Raw genomic sequence first — 18,931 nt, 5'->3', positions numbered from 1 at the left:
TTCTCAAAATCGTTTCCTAAAATCTGCTCACATGTCGATTTGGAAATTCAATAAAGAATGGATAAAACATTTAACATGTCTGCTTTCTGCTCATGTCTGAATACATATTGAGATCCACATGGACAGTAGTTGACATGCAGTTCTGATTTTGTGGTTGATCTTAAAGGCCCAGAGTCACAAACCTCTGGGCTGTTTACACTTTTATATTTCATCTATGTTTGGTTATTTATGAAATCTGGACATTAATAATGTAAGGTGCTGTGATTTATTCCAGACATAAGCACTGCTGTGGCTTTCAAATTAGTTTGGGTTTCTTACAGTTCTCATGTATTCTGTGCAGGCACCATCATCACCTTCTTCACCTTCAGCTGATGAACCAAAATATGAGAAGCGTTGGCTTGATACATTATCAGTCCCTTTGTCGATGGCTCGAGTCTCAAGGTACAGAGCTGGAGCAGATCAATTAAGGTTTGTGATCCAGAGAGACAATGATTGAACAATCTGGAACGTTTCAGATATTGTTTGAATGAGTGTTCAGGTACACTGTGGGACAGTGTCCTTTGCAAAGATGAAAAAGTGTTCTATGTCTGATGTAGTGGATAAATTTATCAGAAGAGACAGTTTGCATTGGATTAATCAGGTTTATGTTCATAGAGATATGAGGATGTGCAATGTGAAGCTAAATACCTTTGTATCTAACCAGCACTGGCAAACAGCTGCATCAAATATGCTGATGTAAAATCAAGCAGTCTTTCAAAACTTGCTCTGTTTGAGAAAGATGAATTCAGAAGACAAAGTTGGATACAATTGCAAAACTATTCCTGAGACATTTAATATTCACCAAACCTCTGAAAGTTGATCACAATACATAACACCAGAAAATGATATAAGGTTTAGAATTTAGAATACAGAACATAGAATGTTATAGCGCAGTACAGCCCTTCAGCCCTCAACGTTGCGCCGACCTGTGAAATTAATCTGATGCCTATCTAACCTAGCCATTCCATCATTATCTATATGTATGTTCTTTGCCCATAAATGTCAGTGAGTCTACTTCTGTTGCAGGCAGGCCGTTTCACGCCCCGTCTACTTTCTGAGTAAAGAAACTGCCCCGATATCTCTCCTAAATCTATCACTCCTCCATTTAAAGCTATGTCCCCTCATGTTAACCTTCACCATCTGAGGAAAAAGGCTCTCACTGTCCACCGTATCTAACCCTCTGATTATCTTATATGTCTCGATTAAGTCACCTCTCAACCTTCTCTCCAATGAGAACAGCCTCAGTTCCCTTAGCCTTTCTTCGTAAGACCTTCCTACCATACCAGGCTACATCTCCTCTGAACCCTTTCCAAAGCTTCCACATCCTTCCTATAATGCAGTGACCAGAACTGTACACAATGCTCCATGTGCAGCCTTACCAGTGTCTTGTACAGTTGAAGCATGGCCTCCGAAACTCAATCCCCATGTCAACAAACCATGTGCATTTTTAACAACTCTATACATGGGTGGCAAATTTCAGGGATTTATGCACCTGGACACAGAGATCTCTCTTTTCGTCTCGACTGCCAAGGATGTTACCATTCGCCCAGTACTCTGCATTCCTGTTATTTCTTCCAAAGGGAACTACCTCACACTTTTCCACATTAAACTCTATTTGCCACTTCTCTGCTCAGCTCTGCATCTTATCTATGTCCCTCTGTAACCCACAACATCTTTCAACACTATCCACAACTCTGCCTACCTTACTGCTATCTGCAAATTTACTAACCTATACTTCTATGCCCACATCCAGACTTTTATAAAAATGACAAACAGCAGTGTCCCCAAAACAGATCCTTGCGGCACACCACTGGTAATTGAGTTCCAGGATGAACATTTCCCATCAACCACCACCCTCTGTCATCTTTCAGCTACCCACTTTCTGATCCAATTCACTAAATCCCCTTCAATCCTGAAACTCCATGTAAGTGCAATGGCTTACCATGTGGAACCTTATCAAACACCTTACTGAAGTCCATATACACCACATCAACCTCTTCACCATCATCCACCTGTTTTGTCACTTTCACGAAGAACTCAATAAGGTTAGTTAGGCATGACCTACCCTTCACAAAGCCATGTTGACTATCTCTAATCAAGTTATTCCTTTCCAGATGGTTATAAATCCTATCCCTTATAATTTTTTCCAACACCTTGCCCACAACCGAAGTAAGGCTCACTGGCCTATAATTACCAGGGTTGTCCGGACTCCCCTTCTTAAACAAGGGAACAACATTTGCTATACTCCTGTCTTCTAGCAACACTCCAGTCAACAATAATGACATAAAGATCAAAGCCAAAGGCTCTGTAATCTTCTCCCTGGCTCCCAGCGAATCCGAGGAAAAACCCCATCCTCCCCAGGGGTCTTATCTATTTTCAGATCTTCCAAAATTGCTAAAACTTCCTCTTTGTCAACTGCAATCCCATCTAATCTACTAGCCTGTATCTCTGTATTCTCTGTATGCCCGAAACGTCGATTCTCCTGTTCCTTGGATGCTGCCTGACCTGCTGCGCTTTTCCAGCAACACATTTTCATCTCTGTATTCTCAGTAATGTTGCCTTGTTCCAATGTGAATACTGATGAAAAGTAATCATTAAGCGCGTCCCCTATGTCCTCAGATTACACATACAACTTTCCACTGCTATCTTTGATTGGCCCTAATCTTACTCTAGTCATTCTTTTATTCCTGATATTCCTATAGAAAGCCTTAGGGTTTTCTTTGATCCTATTCACTAATAAATTCTCATGTCCCCTCCTAGTTCTTCTTAGTCCTGTCTTTAGACCTTTTCTGGATAACCTATAACTCTCAAGCCCCCTAACTAAGTCTTCACATCTCATCCCCACATAAGCCTTCCTCCTCTTCTTGATTAGAGCTTCAACTTCTTCAGTAAACCATGGCTCCCTCTCTCAACAACTACCCCCCTGCCTGATAGGTATTTACTTATCAAGGATCCACAGTACCTGTTCCTCAAATAAGCTCCACATTTCAAGTGCGTCCATCCCCTGCAGTTTCTTTTCCCATCCTATGCATCCTAAATCTTGCCTAATCACATCATAATTGCCTTTCCCCCATTATACCTCTTTCTTTGAGGTATATAACTATCCCTGCCTGTTGCTGTTGTAAACATAACTGAATTGTGTTCACTATCGCCAAAGTGCTCACCTGTCCCTAAATCTAACACCTGGCTGGATTCTCTCCCTAGTACCAAATCCAACATGGCATTGCCCCTTTTTGGCCTGTCTACATACTGTGTCAGGAAACCCTCCTACACACACTGGACAAAGGCTGACCCATCTAAAGTACTTGAACTATAGTATTCCCAGTCAATATTGGGGAAGTTAAAGACCTCCATTACAACTACCCTGTTAGTCTTGCTCCTATCAAGAATCATCTTTGCTATCCTTTCCTCTACATCCCTGGAACAATTCGAAGGCCTATAAATAACTCCCAACAGGGTGACCCCTTCTTTCCTGAGGTGACCTCTCCTTTCCTTTAATTTTGTTTTCATCTGAGATTCAATTGTCTTTAACTTCTGTTTTTATGGTTGCAAGTTTGACTTTTAGGGTGTGAATTATCCCTACGCTGGCAGTGATGAAAGAGATGGGAAGACAGGAAAGAATTGAGCGAATTGGACTTGAACAGAAACTCACCCCATTCTCACCATCTCACTCATTAAGTTGTGGTCAAAAAGATCTCTCGATCTGACATCAATTATGACCCTTAAGTTGTCAATCAAAGGCCATTAAGGGCCTCAGTGTGCCACCTCCCAGAACATCTGCCTTCTTATTAGGAAAGAAAAGTGGCTTTTGATTGATTATTCCAGGCATCCTGACTGGCAGCTTGCAAAGGTGCCTCCCATTGCCCTAATCTAAACTGTCTATTGAAAGCCACACCTCTGCCCTTGCCTCTGACTCCTTTAAACTCCATTACTTGGTGACCTCTCTCCCCTGCGACACGGTGATAAAAATAACTTACCCTCTCACCACTTGACTGCCCCGATGTCTCAGCCTGGATTGGTGAAAGTAAGGACCCAAGAGTTTCCAGCCTCTGGTTGTCAACTTCTGGTTCTCCAGAACGCCAATTTTGAGGCCTGTGATTCACCAAGAAACTCGCCCATTTTCACCTCTCGGCTCTTAATGAGCTGATTGGTGGGTGATTAAATGAGTTATCTTACAGTGGGGATGGCATATTAGTTGCCACCTGACTTACTCGCCCCCAACACTTAACCACAAAAATGGCCCTTAGTTCTGACCTCTTTGGGAAACCAAATGGCCAACATCCTCCATGTTTTTATGTTCGTAAATAATCTGACATTGTGACTTTGGATGATATTTCCTAGGGACAAACAGGAGATGATCAAAGATTGAATCTTGAGGAATACTCTCCTGTCATACTTGAATGAAGTATTTTAAAAATCTTTTCTTTTCTTCCTTTTCATGAGGACTACAGCACCTGTTTTTATGCTTTTAACTGCAGTAATGTCAGGCTGAAGAGCAGGGGAAGCTGAGATTCAAGAGGAGGTTATGATAAAGTGATGGCTCCTGCTGTAATTTGACCTGCAGATGATTCCAGGATAAGTACAGCATTGAAGATGATTGTTATAGCCATCAATTTTTATGGTTCAGGCGCATTTGAGACTACCACAGGAGACCCTGCAAATTCCAGTTGGTTAGTAGTGCACAGATGCTTCAAACAGGTGACAGATGCATTATTTTGCCAGAAATAGCAACTTTGCCACTTTCCCCACAGACAATCAAGTAGGAAGAACTTATATTTATGCTTGAGCACTTGTGTCCTCAGGAGTGCTCACAATCAGTGAAGATTTGTCGATGTGTGAACAAATTGTTTTTCATCAGCATGCAGCTTTCCCCAAAGTCCTGAACAATATTGTTTACATTTGTGTAGCCCCCTGTGCTCTGTGCACAAGAGCTATTCTTGAAATGAATGCACTCCCTTGAAAGGAACGGCATGGTGGCTCAGTGGTTAGCACTGCTGCCGCACAGCGCCAGGGACCTGGGTTCGATTCAAACCTCAGGTAACTTTCTATGTGGAGTTTGCACATTCTCCCCGTGTCTGTGTGGGTTTCCTCTGGGTGCTCCAATTTCCTCCCACAATCCAAAGATGTGCAGGCTAGGTGAATTGGCCATGCTAAATTGCGCTTGGTGTCCAGAGATGTGTAGCTTAGGTGCATTAGTCAAGGGTAAATATAGGGTAGGGGAATGGTTCTGGTAGGGTTACTCTTCAGATGGTTGGTGTGGACTTGTTGGGCTGAAGGGCCTGTTTCCACAGTGTATGGATTCTATGATTGTATGAAAGCATGCTGAGGTAATTTCAGTTGAGGCATTTCAAAGGCAATTAGACTGTTCCTTCTCAAACAACCATGTGAAGGGTTACCAGGAGCAGCTCAGAGAATGGTAATAAGTGCCCAAATGGAGGCCTGGTGTAGACCCAGTAGCTGGGATTTTCCATTTTCGAACTGGTGACAGGCATCATAGGTGGCAACACATCTGCCAGTACACAGGGCAAGTTATCTTGCATGATCATGTTTCTCACCTCATTGTTACAAGCAAGATATTGGGTGAGTGACTTGTGAATTATGTGATGAATGAGCAGGAAATTCTTGGCCTTGGCAGATTGTCGGTTCTACTGCCATATTTACATTAAATGCCATATGGATGTCATTCATTGTGAGTCAGGAGCATCCAATCAGCCTGTGGTGCTCATCACCCCATCAGCTTCAAAACAATGCCTCCTCAGTGACACTTTGTTACAAGTGCTATTGGATGGGGTCAAGGCCAATAGAGTTTTCCTCTTCTAAGAGATAGCACCAGGAAGTAATCCTTTCAAACCCATCTGACTTGGGCTGAAATGACTGAGTGGGTCAGTGCCCCTGCAGACATGGTTGCAGTTCCACAAGAAAATGAACTAAATCCTGTGGTCTTCAGAGGATAATTTGGCACCCTTTTGTTTTCTGCTAGTTCTTGCTGTATGTCCTTCTCTGCCAGTACATTCAGCCCCTTTGGCATCTGAAATTGTGGAAGGTGCAGCGCACCACTTGAGACAGAATACTCTGGGCTATACTGTATGGTACCATCGGTTTGTTCCACAATTGGCTTTGGTCCAAACATGGGCAGCACTATATCTGTACTCAACATTAGTCTGAGGGTTTCCTAAAAGTGGCAGGTATGGAGCGATGTGCCTAGCTGAGGGCTTTTGAAAATGGTTGGCACCTGTGACAGCTTCAGGGTATCAAGTGCAGCTCTGCGTTAGCTGGCTGTTCTCACAAATCCTTTGAACATTGAGCAAGTGGAATCCTTTTCTGTTGATGAATATTTCTGATTGATGATGGGGTGCTCTGATTGCTATGTGGCTACAATCAATTCCACCCTCAACCTGTGGAAAACCAACAATGGCAGTAAATACTAATGCCTTCACTGCTCAAGCCCCTGTGTCAAGGGGAAGCTAGATCAATTGATGGGTTTTCCCAGATGCATGTACGAATTGAGGGCTGTAAAAAGTCACAGAAATCCTAAGTAGCTCCCTGAATTGATCCATTTGCAAAGAAATGAAGGTCAGCTGTTATCTTTAGGATTAATGGGACATGATTGCCACCCAGTCCATGTGACCACGAGTCCACTTCCAGCAGCTGGAATAAGAATGGCTTGATGTTTTGGGACAGTATGTGAAAGTTCACAGTCCTATTAAGGATACGTTTTCCCCTTGACATCCTCCCATGGATCTCTAGATTATCCCACCAAGTTCCCAGACAGCAAGTGTTGTGTGTAATCCTGTATTGCTGTGTGACTTAAAGGGACAATTCCTTTCCACCAACATCCAGGAGCTTGGAAGCATCTACAATCACTGGATTATATTCTGGCGATATCTCGGCCCCTCATGCACAAAAGTCATTCTGAGCTCATTTAAGATGGAACAAGAAAAATGTCAATGTGTCCTTGGCATGAAGCAGCTGTCAGTGGATCCCTGTCTCAAGTGGTGTGCTGCACCCTCTACAATCTCAGATGCCAAACGGGCAGAATGTGTTAGCAGAGGAGGAGATAGTTAATCTTCTATATGAGGATATGACCACTGAAATATTATTACTTTTTCCTAGTGATCGTCTGCCATCCCCAACCAGGAAGATGAGTTTTTGAATCATTTTTCTATGTTCTGTTAACTATTGTAGACCTGAATGAGTGGATGGTCTGATTCAACTTGTTAAATACACCTCAGAGACGAGAGAGTTGCCCAGTCCTAGCCTAGATATAGATGCTATTCCACAATAACCCAAGGATGGTATAAGCTAGTTCTTTTGTAAAGTCAGTTAAATAAAGTTATATCAAATAAGGCAAATCAGACCAAATTAAATGGTGCTAGTCCCTTTAAAAGGAGACGGAGAGAGAACTCAAAGGTGCACATCTAAATTCTAAAATTTCAAATTAATCTGGGTGTATTGAAAATTAATAGTGCACTCCAGAAATTATTTTTAAATCAACCTATTCAGTCGCTCCTCCAATACAGGTGGAACTTGAACCTAGACTTTCTGACCCTGTAGCAGAGGCACTACATTGCATCACAAAATCCTTTAGGATAAGGGATGGGACAAACCTTTTCAAATCAACAAGCAATTCCGAGATAGTATTACACCCTTCTGGAGCTAATGGGCCTGGGCCTCCTGGTTCAGAGTAAGGGACATTGCCACGGTGCCACAAAGCCTTGATAAGGATAGTGTATGTCCTGGTAACATGCTGCTTAAGTGGAATTGAAGACAGATAGTTTACAGTCATTAATTGCTAAACTTCTGTTGAGTCAGCTGGCCTCGCATTCCAGAGATTAACTCAACCTCCTTTTCAGCAAAATGCTATTTATTCTGCCCACTTTGGGTGCTGCTTTGTCAATATAATACCACTGTATAAATAGGCTTGGATGCTTCTGTTCATTGCCTTCGATTTCCACCCTGTGGTGTTCAAATTTGGTTTTCTCTTAGATCGATGTTTTTTCCAACATCCCACTATGGACCTCATCAGAAATTGTGATGTTAACTGTAGCCACGATCAAGTCTTCTTTTGAAGATAGTATTTGGTGTCCACAGAGATCAGCCTTTTGCAATCAGTCTTGTCTCCATGTTGGCTTGTCCAATTGAATTTAGTAATAAATACCTATATCATTCCTCAAATCTTGTTGTGGTGTTCTGTCCTTGCATTCTTTACAAACAGGCACATTCTGGAGATATGCACAAGGATTTCTACTATCATCTCACATCTGCACAAGATTTAATAGTGTTAGGCTCTCCCCTTGTTGGAATTGATACAGTAGGATAAAAATTGCAAAATAATTGGCTGGTAATAAATCAGGACAATTTGATGTTATAGGCAGAATTAAGCCATGTGCCCTATACTTTGTAGTTTTCTACATATCCAATACCTGCGCCTTGACTGGTGAGGTAAAGCCATTTATCAAGTTTCCACTCCCTCCATTCCATATATTTCCTGTTGAATGTAATCTATGGGAGAATGGAGATCCCCATTCTGGATTCTTCAGCAATATTGTCTTGTAACACCCTACTATATTTCTCAGAGATGCAGATGTTGTGGGTATGTGCATTGAGCTGGGAATTTGCTTTGCAGACATTTCATCCCTTTTCTAGGTGACATCCTCAATATTGTGGAGCCTCCTGTGAAGTACTGCTGTACTGTATCAGTTGAAATTTATTTGATTTTGTTCCCTTTGCTTCTGGTTGCTGGTTCCAGTTGTTTGTCGGAGTGGTCGGTCTACTGGGTCTAGGTCAATGTGTTTATTGTTGAAGTCCGCAGATGAGTGTCATACTTCTAGGAATTTTCTGACTGTCATCTGTTTGGCTTGTCCTATTATTGTTGTGTTGTCCAAGTTGAATTTGTGGTCCTTGACATCTGTGTGATAGCTGGTCGTGGCATTTAGTGGCTAGTAGATGTTCATGAATGCAGATCGGTTGTTGTCTACCAGTTTGTCCTATATAGAATTTCATCTTGTACACTGTGTTTGTCTTGCACATGATGGGTATTGGGTTGTTTGTTCTGGTGAGCTATTGTCTGAGCGTGGCTTATGGGCTGCCATAAATCAGAGTGGTCAGAGGAATTTGGCTGTCAGTTCAGAGATATTTTCTACATAAGGTAGAGTGGTTAGGGCGTTGGGTTGTGGCATGTCCTCATCACGTTGTCTGTCTGTCAGGCATCTGTAGATGACGTTGCGGGGACATCCGTTCTTGCCAAAGACTTTTGTAGAAGTTTTCTTCTTCTCTTTGCAGGTCAGGAGTGCTGCAGTGTGTTGAAGCCCTTTTGACCAGGGTCCTAATGCAGCTGGTGTGTAAGTTGTTCTATTTCCTTGAGGATGTTTAGTTTCTGTTAATCCTTTCTGGCATTGGTATTGCTTTTACCTCCAGAGGGATGCCTGAATTACAGGTTTATAAGCCACCTTAAGTGCTTTTTTTAATGATGGCCAGTAGTATTTGGATCTTCCAATTGGGCATTCTAAGGCTTTTCATGCTTATTGCTTGAGTACAGAAAGCCATTGGTAGTTTGTGGGAAATAAAGGATTTAACAACATTTTAAATTATTTGCTCTAGTTTAACTAATGCACTTTTAGAGATTTCTGACAGTATCATTTGGTAATACCACCTCGAGATACCGTGTTTTAAAAAGCTTGTTTTTGTTTTTGCACAGGTTGAAGAGTGGCTGTCATGAAACTGGAAATTCAGTTTCTCAGCTTTTCATCCTGATCACTTTCAGCAACTTCTGTCCAAGGGTCTATTCAGACTCCTAGGTATTTCTTGGTTTTCCCTGGTGGGATGTGAGCCAAGGTTTCATCTTTAAGTCTCCAGGTCTTCTGATTTTTATAAAGAAATGGACATGAAGTGGAGAAGTGGAAACTGTTAATTGTTTGGTGTTAATGGAGAGTCTATTATTAACAAGCAGTCTCCCAGATTTACACCCTTTGCTATTTTGATTAGAAATGTTTTGCTGCTGTTGCCTTAAATTATGGTGATATTATTTAAGGTATAAAACTGAGATTAATGTTACAAGAACCAGGGCAGGTTTACTTTGTGTAGCGATCTCAATAGTAATTTATGTCAAATTGAGTTGAATACCCTTGGGAGAGCCATAAAACTACAGCTAGATCTTTCTTCTTTTGTTTTGAACTCTTGATGATATTTTGAATGGCAATATTTCTGTTGCATCTCAAAATCATAGCAAGGACCCCCTTCAGTTTTGAGTTTATTTCCATTGTGTGTCACTTTGACTTTTAGCTATAATCTTTGTGAAAAGGCAAAGTAATACAGAGGCTGTAGTGATGGGATGCCAGTTGTCGAGGTACTTCCAGTCATGGTCCTCGTTTTTGGGAATAAGGACTATTCATCTATTTTTGAAGTTATTCCGAACTGTGCTGGATTTCTGCGCCAAACAGAAGAGGCAGGCAAGTCACGTGGTATATGTCTCATGGAAGAACAGGATGTCAAATAAGTGTACCTGCTAAACTGCCATTATCAATCCCTTTGGCTGACATCACCACTCTATAGGTCTCATTTGCAAACGGCTACCTGTAATATCCTGTGTATTTGGCAAATCTGCTTAAATTCACTTGATTGTTGGGAGTGGAAAGCTTAATCTGAAAACCTTTCTTTAGTTCCTCAATGGTTAAAGGACAGGAAGACATAATTAATGCTCCCAAGATCTGCCTGGCAAGTTGTCACCTGTATAAGGTTTGGGAAATCTGAAATACATCTCACAGGCTGTCCTTCTTTTCATTGCATCATTGTTTATTTTGTTTTATCTTTGCATGTTGTTCTCTGTTTAATCAGTAGAATCCCTTTAACTAATTTGGGAGATGTATCTGATCATTTCTTGTTCTCCATTTCATTTACCTCACTTATATTTATAAGTCTCTGACCCTGGTTTAATAATAGTTTCTTTGGCATGCTGACCTCTTCCTTTACTTTATTTGTGAAGTAATTGAACAGCATGGCTATCTTTCCTTACTTAAATTAATTGTCTTTTATATAATTTCCATTCACGAAAATGATTTCTTTCTGCATTGTGTATGCATTTTGTTTTAGTTTTACATTGTCTCTTACCACTTTGATTTTCTATGGCTGTCTTTTTTGACAAGTAGAGTCCTTGCCCTATAGATGACTTAATTGCTCTATATCTCAGTTTATTTCTCTGAAGATTTCCTATTGATCTTTCCTTGTTTTTCCCATGAACAGATTTGCACGGTTTCCTTTGGTCAGTTTATGTCTCACTCTATTGCAATCTGACCTCAATCTAAAATATTAGTTGCTTTTTTTCCTGTTCCTCCCATGAAACTCAGAAAGATATTGAATCATTTTATTTTTGCTTTTTGATGAATGTTGACATATCATAAGGTTTTTAGCTATCTCCATTTGTTCTTGATATGCATATTACTGGTGCTCCACTGAATCTTTTTTCTCAGTTGAAGTCATTTTGGATACTTGAAGATGGTAGTTGTTTAAATTTATCGGGAAATAATGTTGACTTTTTTTTGTATTAGTTTTGTCGAATGCCATTTCATGTCAGTGACATTCTCGACAATTGTTCTCATGACTTGCTTTACAAGCAGGAATAAACATGAATACAGAAGAACCTCAATTGCCCGGCATTGAATTATCCGACTATCGGACTCTCGGATTATCCAGCAAGATCGCACAGTGACACAGTGATTAGCACTGCTGCCTCACAGCGCCAGAGACCCGGGTTCAATTCCCGCCTCAGGCGACTGACTGTGTGGAGTTTGCACGTTCTCCCCGTGTCTGCGTGGGTTTCCTCCGGGTGCTCCGGTTTCCTCCCACAGTCAAAAGATGTGCAGGTCAGGTGAATTGCCAATACTAAATTGCCCATAGTGTTAGGTAAGGGGTAAATGTAGGGGTATGGGTGGGTTGTGCTTCGGCGGGGCAGTGTGGACTTGTTGGGCCGAAGGGCCTGTTTCCACACTGTAAGTAATCTAATCTAAACTAATCGCAATGTCCTGATGCTCGGCTAAACTATGTTATCCAGCATTCGATTATCCAGAATTCGATTTAACCAAACGGAATACTCACCGTTCGTTTCCTTCAGATAATCGAGATCCCTCTGTACTGGGAAATGGACATATTGGTCTGACCGGCCAGTATACAAGATGAGTCAGACTATTTCATTCACCAGTTTGTTTTTTTCCTTCTGGTTTGGAATCCAGAAGGTCTCTACCTCAGGATTTTTTTTCAGCCAGTTAAAACAGCTGATAATATTTCGGAGCTGTACTCAGGACCCCAGCACTGCACTTCTTCCATTTTCTCAATAATGACTTTGAATTATCCTTGAGACACTTACATGCAGCACTGGGCTGTCATTGCCAGTTCCTCAGGTAACACCACCTTCATTTTAGTAGCCAACAAATATAACCAGTGGCTGGGCCTCTCTATCATTTTTGCCCAGACTCAGTTCTGCACCTTGAATTTACCATTCTCTTCATTCCTACTTGTCACATCTTACTCCCCTCCTACTTCAGTTTGTGCAAGTGGATTTAGGTACTTTCTGTAGTTGTCCAGCAAAACTTCAGTGCAAGTTGAAAAAAACAGTACCTCATTTTCTGTTTGGGAACTCTATAGCCTCTGGATTCAATGTCGAGTTCAAAAGTTTTAGGGCATAAAGCACCTTCTAACATGTCCTTATCCCAAACTCACTTACCACTCCTTGTTGTCACATGGTCTGCTACTACATGCTACCCATTGGTAGCCATAGTAGTCCCTATTATTAGCTATTTATTCTCCTATGCTGATCATTATCCACTCCTTTGTCTGTCCAACTGTTCTCTGTCTTTGGTCAGGATCTCTACCTATTGTTTATTCCTTACCCCCTCCCCCACCTACCTTCTGCACGAAAACAAACTCTTTCCTAGCTACCATCAGTTCTGAGGATGGATCGCTGAACCCACAACATTAACTGTGACTTCTCTTCACAGATGCTGCCAGACCTGCTGACCTTTCCAGCAATTTCTGCTTTTTTTTTGTTTAAGATGCTTTCAGGGCTTTTGAATTTTTGTTCCCATTTCAAGGAATGCCTTTCATTGTGTCTTTTTATTTTAACTCATTTAGATTTGAGATTTTCTGCTCCTATTTTTAATGTGATCCTGTTTCTGTTGCTGTGCAAATAAACTCTCAATTGAGAAACAGGTTGAAAAGAGCATTTTTTTTTCCCATTTGAATCAGTCTAAATCCATTTAAACAGTCATTTGGATCTAAGTTACAGAAGTAATGGAAATCTAGGCATTGGAATTATTATAAACTGATTAGAATGGCTCGTTATTTATTGAATAGATGTTTACAAAGTTTTGTCAGCTCATCAATTCCTTTCAATTTTTGATTTCTTCAGAGCCACTTGGATATAAAATCAAGAGATTTGTAGAGGTTATTGATTTATCTGACTTCAAGGCATTACTAGGAATCTAAAAATTAAATTACCATGGTGTAATTCATTTAAAATTCTGAAGCATGAATTGAATTATCTTATTCATCCCACGTGATGTTGCTAATTCAGGAAATCAATGAACACATAGTTCACTTCAACTGTTTATTTATGATGTTGAGATCAGGCATCTATTCAGTATGATGGCAGCTCACTAGAGACAATTCTGAAGGTGAATTCTGACAGGTAAGCAAGAGATGCATTTGGGCATTGCCAATCTATTAGCTGTCACTATTTGGACATGAACGTTGATATCCAGAAATATATCTGAATAATCTTGATTTGAAGGAAGACCTGCCTCCTATTCTACAGCCGGTTTGTGCTGATAAAATGAAAATGGAGGGCTGTAATGGCAATATAACAGAGTTAAAAATTGCACAACACCAAGTTATAGTCCAACAAGTCTTGGACTGTAACCTGGTGTTATGTGATTTCTAAAATTATCCACCCCAGTCCAACACTGGCACCTCCATAATATGACAGAATGTGACTGAATTATAAGTGAAATGAAGTATAGAAGTAGAAATGCTATGAAAGAATTAAATAGAACATTAAGTACTGTGTACAGTTTTGATCTCCTTATTTAAAAGAGGATATACATTTTGGAGTCAGTTTGAAGAAGATTACTCAAGGTGGTACAGTGGTGGGGGGAGGGTTGATGATCTTATGAGATACCGTGATCTGTGTCCATTGGTGTTTGGCAATATAAGAGGTAATCTTATCAAAGCATAGAGATTCTGAGCAGCCTGGGAAGGTTGAATGCCAAAAGAATGTTTCATGTGTGGGAGAGAATATGATTAGTGGATGCTACTTAGAAATTAAGAGGTCTTCTGTTTATGATGGAGCTGAGGAAGATTTTTGTCCTGAGTTGTGAATCTTTGGAACTCTTTTTCTCCCAGAGAGAGCAGTGGAGGCAGGATCATTAAATTTAAGGAAAAGATTTATAGATTCTTGATTAAGAAGGCAGTCAAAGGTTATCTGGGGGAATAGAAATGTGAGAGTGAGGCCAGAATCAGACCAATGATCTTATTGAGTGGCAAATGATGCTAAAGGAACTAAATGTCCTGTTTCTGTAACATGTGTATGTTCATGAATTGGAAGTTTGTTTTATTACAGCAAAGGCCATAATGGATGTTCAGACCTTTGATTGAGATTCATCTCAAGTGTGACCCTTGAGCTCTGCCTATGTTGGATACTGGGTGAGTTAGCATGCAAGAGGAATAGGTTGATATGGCCTGGAATTAAGTTGTCTTATACTATAACTAGTCATAAAGCTGTGAGTTGACATGAAGTTGACACAGGAGCTATGAGAGTTAATGGAGTGGGTGAGGTTAATGTTATGAAAAGGTTGGAGGCAAAAGCATATAAAATGAAATGAGACAACTGTGATAATATCCCAGAAAACCTTGACCAGTCTTTAACAAAGTCCATCCCAAAACTTGGCAGTTCTTCTGCGTATACTGTGCCCAAGGATTACGGGCCTGACCTAATCCTGAATCTATGCTCCGTCTCTCCCCACACGACTACCATATAGGGTTGTTTCCTTGGAAGCAGGAGCTGTGAACTACAACATTTCCTGCCTTGTGCCTCTGCTTTTAGTCACGATCAAGGAATGTAATAGGGAGAGCTAAAATAGAGGTTCGGCAAAAAGATCATTGAGGGGAGAGTTCAAAACTGATTGAAATCACAGAGAATGGGGAATTGTTCTGTGTAAGAGAAAAGGAGAATCTTGAAATCATAATGAAAGGAGAGGGAGAGGTGACTCAATTTAAATATGCATGTCTTTTGTATTGATAAGTGAAAAATATTTTATGTAGTGAAGAAAATAAATCCATTTGAAGGGAGTAGAACTGCAAAGGAGCAGAGCTGGAGTTGAAGTTTAAGAAAGACCAAGTTAAGGGATGAAATAAGGCAAGTCAAAAATGGAGGAGAGGGGAAATACCAAATGAGAGCTTGTATATTTCCAGACAATGAGCAGTACCGCACAGACAAGCACCATTAATGCCCACTGCTTTATCATCTTACCAAACCTCCCATTGTGATGTAAAGGGTTAACTAATAGCTACAGAGTGTGTGCAAATTGAGCTAGACCATTGTGATATCGGATCACATGGAAGTGGAATTTCATTCTATAGAATTTCACAAAGGAAGGAACTCAGTGTGGGGTCAACTAACTTTTAAGTCTTGGATCTCATTTAACTCACCAACTTGATTGAGTTTTTTGAGGAAGTAACAAAGAGAATTGATGAGGGTAGAGCAGTAGATGTGATCTATATGGACGTCAGAAAGGCACTCGACAAGGTTCCCCATGTGAGACTGATTAGCAAGGTTAGATCTCATGAAATACAGGGAGAACTAATCATTTGGATACAGAACTGGCTCAAACGTAGGAGACAGAGGGTGGTGTTGGAGGGTTGTTTTTCAGACTGGAGGCCTGTGACCAGTAGAGTGCCACAAGGATCGGTGCTGGGTCCTCTACTTTTTGTTATTTACATAAATGATTTGGATGCGAGCATAAGAGGTACAGTTAGTAAGTTTGCAGATTACATCAAAATTGGAGGTGTAGTGGACAGCGAAAAGGGTTACTTCAGATTACAACAGGATCTTGACCAGATGGGCCAATGGGCTGAGAGGTTGCAGATGGAGTTTAATTCAGATAAATGTGTGTGGGATTTTGGGAAAGCAAATCTTAGCAGGACTTATACACTTAATGGTAAGGTCCTAGAGACTGTTGCTGAACAAAGAGACCTTGGAGTGCAGGTTCATAGCTCCTTGAAAGTGGAGTCGCAGATAGATAGGATAGTAAAGAAGGCGTTTGACATGCTTTCATTTATTGGTCAGAGTATTGAGTACAGGAGTTTGGAGGTCATGTTGTGGCTGTACAGGACATTGGTTAGGCCACTATTGGAATATTGCATGCAATTCTGGTCTCCTTCCTATCAGAAAGGTGTTGTGAAACTTGAAAGGGTTCAGAAAAGGTTTACAAGGATGTTGCTGGAAATGTGTTGCTGGAAAAGCGCAGCAGGTCAGGCAGCATCCAGGGAACAGGAGAATCGACGTTTCGGGCATAAGCCCTTCTTCAGGGCTTATGCCCGAAACGTCGATTCTCCTGTTCCCTGGATGCTGCCTGACCTGCTGCGCTTTTCCAGCAACACATTTCCAGCTCTGATCTCCAGCATCTGCAGACCTCACTTTCTCCTTACAAGGATGTTGCCAGGATTGGAGGATCTGAGCTACAGGGAGAGGCTGAACAGGCTGGGGCTGTTTTCCCTGGAGCGTTGGAGGCTGAGGGGTGACCTTATAGAGGTTTACAAAATTATAAGGGACATGGATAGGGTAAAGTGGCAAAGTCTTTTCCCTGGGGTGGGGGAGTCCAGAACTAGAGGGCATATGTTTAGGGTGAGAGGGAAAAGATATAAAAGAGACCTCCGGAGCAACTTTTTCACGCCGAGGATGGTACGTGTATGGAATGAGCTGCCAGAGCAAGTAGTGGAGGCTGGTACAATTGCAATATTTAAGAGGCATTTGGATGGGTATATGAATAGGAAGGGTTTGGAGGGATGTGGGCTGGGTGCTGGCACGTGGGACTGGATTAGGTTGGAATATCTGGTCGGCATGGACGGCTTGGACTGAAGAGTTTCCATGCTGTACATCTCTATGACTCTATCTATAACTCTAAATGACCCACAATAGACTCCTGCCTGAAACAGATGGAAATGATATTTAGCAGATGGGTGAGAGAAGAACTCAGATCTGAAAACCCAGAACCTGGGGATGTAAGAAATGTGCCTAGCATGAGCCAGATCTCTCAGAGGATTCCAGATTGGAAAGACAGGTTATGGCAAGCCTGAGCAAGCTCATTCTAAAATTCCAAGGAGCACCTATGGTACGCATGAACCGGAAATAAAGGTTGATATGTCATAGTTTCCCCACTGTGAAACCAGATCTCTAAACCAGATGTAGAAAATAGTTTTGTGGTGCCTGTTACCTCCTTGGACCATGACTTTTCAAAATAATGTATGCCCCTGCTGGCCAGGAGGAGGCAGACCTCCTGTACTTATTTTCATGCAAGCTATCATGGCAAGGAGCTAGAAAGCATTAAGAATTCCTGTCACCTTGCCATTATGAACTGCAACATGTTTGCATGGCTGGTAGCTGCATTGGATAGATACAACAGGAGATTGGAATCCAAGTCCTAGCTTACAATTTAATTTAACTGCTGCTGGAGGTTTTCTTGATGTATTAGAGTGTTTAGTAATTTTGCTGGAATTAATGGAGTTTGTTTCCTTTGAGTTTCTCTTGATATTGAATTGTGCATTTCATAAAATACATTCACTCAAAACAAAATTGGTCAATACTTTGCAATTTTTATATCACAGAAGCTGAAGTATTATTAGTGACAGGAGATATCTTCCAAGTATTGTGCAAACCAAAATCATAAAGCGGATCTTCATGAATTTTTTTTGTAAAATTCCACTCATTTTGCACAAAATTTTATTGCTACAGAATGCAGGAATTTATCATTGTTCTCAAAGACACCATCATAGAATCATACTGCACAGAAACAGACCCTTCAGTCCAACCAGTCCTTGCCAAACATAATCCGGAACTAAACTAATCCCACCTCCTGTTCCTGGCCCACACCCCTCCAAACCTTTCCTATTTATGTATCCATCTGAATGACTTTTAAACATTTGTAATTGTACCCCCATCCACTACTTCCTCAAATTTCATTCCACACATGAACCACCTTCTGTGTAAAAAAAAATGCCTCTTGTGTCTTTTTTAAATCTCTCTCTCCTGTCACCTTAAAAATGTGCCCCCTAGTCTTGAAATCCCCTGTCCTAGGGAAAAGATTGAGACCTTACAGTTGTTAAAATTACCAATGTTAATAATTCAGATGTCCTACAGAGACACTTCAGTTAGATATACAGCTTCCAACAAGGTCATAATTTATGTTCCCTAAATATCTTAATCATGGCCTCCAGACATGCCAGTACTCTACTGTAAAGTGTGAAAGTAACAATTGTAAAAGATTCCAGAGTGTGCAATGTCTATGGAGAGGACATTGATCATAGAATTTGCATGCCTCTATCATCAATAATATTTACAATTTTTTATTGTGTTGTGACGAATCTAAGAGTCAAGATTCAAGTTGTTTTTTTAAACTGCACCTCAATATCTTAAAGCACAACCATTACTTTATGTTGTATCAAACTCGCAGCTTGAGGGAGTGATTCTGAATGGGAATAACTTGCAAAATAAATATTGCATCATCTAACTTCAAAGCACCATTTCTTTTTCCATATGGCTAGCTTGACTCTTTGCTATTAGTTTTCTGCTCCTTACTGTGCAGTGATTCATATGCACTCTTGCATGGTGCTATGCTGGTACTGTACA

The 18,931-nt window shown here is 40.9% G+C and overlaps 1 protein-coding gene across 2 annotated transcripts in view; it reads left to right on the top strand.

Moving 5' to 3' along the window:
• Window positions 1-18,931, top strand: part of sntg2 (syntrophin, gamma 2) — a 1,097,028-nt gene that overhangs the window by 973,729 nt on the left and 104,368 nt on the right. For both annotated transcript variants that reach the window (XM_087975850.1, XM_087975858.1), the window contains exon 10: window positions 341-468. In XM_087975850.1, coding sequence (XP_087831976.1) covers window positions 341-468 — 128 coding nt within the window. The remainder of the gene's footprint in view (window positions 1-340; window positions 469-18,931) is intronic.

This window comes from Chiloscyllium plagiosum, unplaced genomic scaffold, assembly GCF_037043375.1.
Source record: "Chiloscyllium plagiosum isolate Xiang-an unplaced genomic scaffold, Cpla_swu_hap1 HiC_scaffold_3, whole genome shotgun sequence".
Classification (NCBI taxonomy): Eukaryota; Metazoa; Chordata; class Chondrichthyes; order Orectolobiformes; family Hemiscylliidae; genus Chiloscyllium; species Chiloscyllium plagiosum.
Note: the sequence above shows the minus strand (reverse complement) of the source record. Positions and strands in the feature narration are given on the sequence as shown.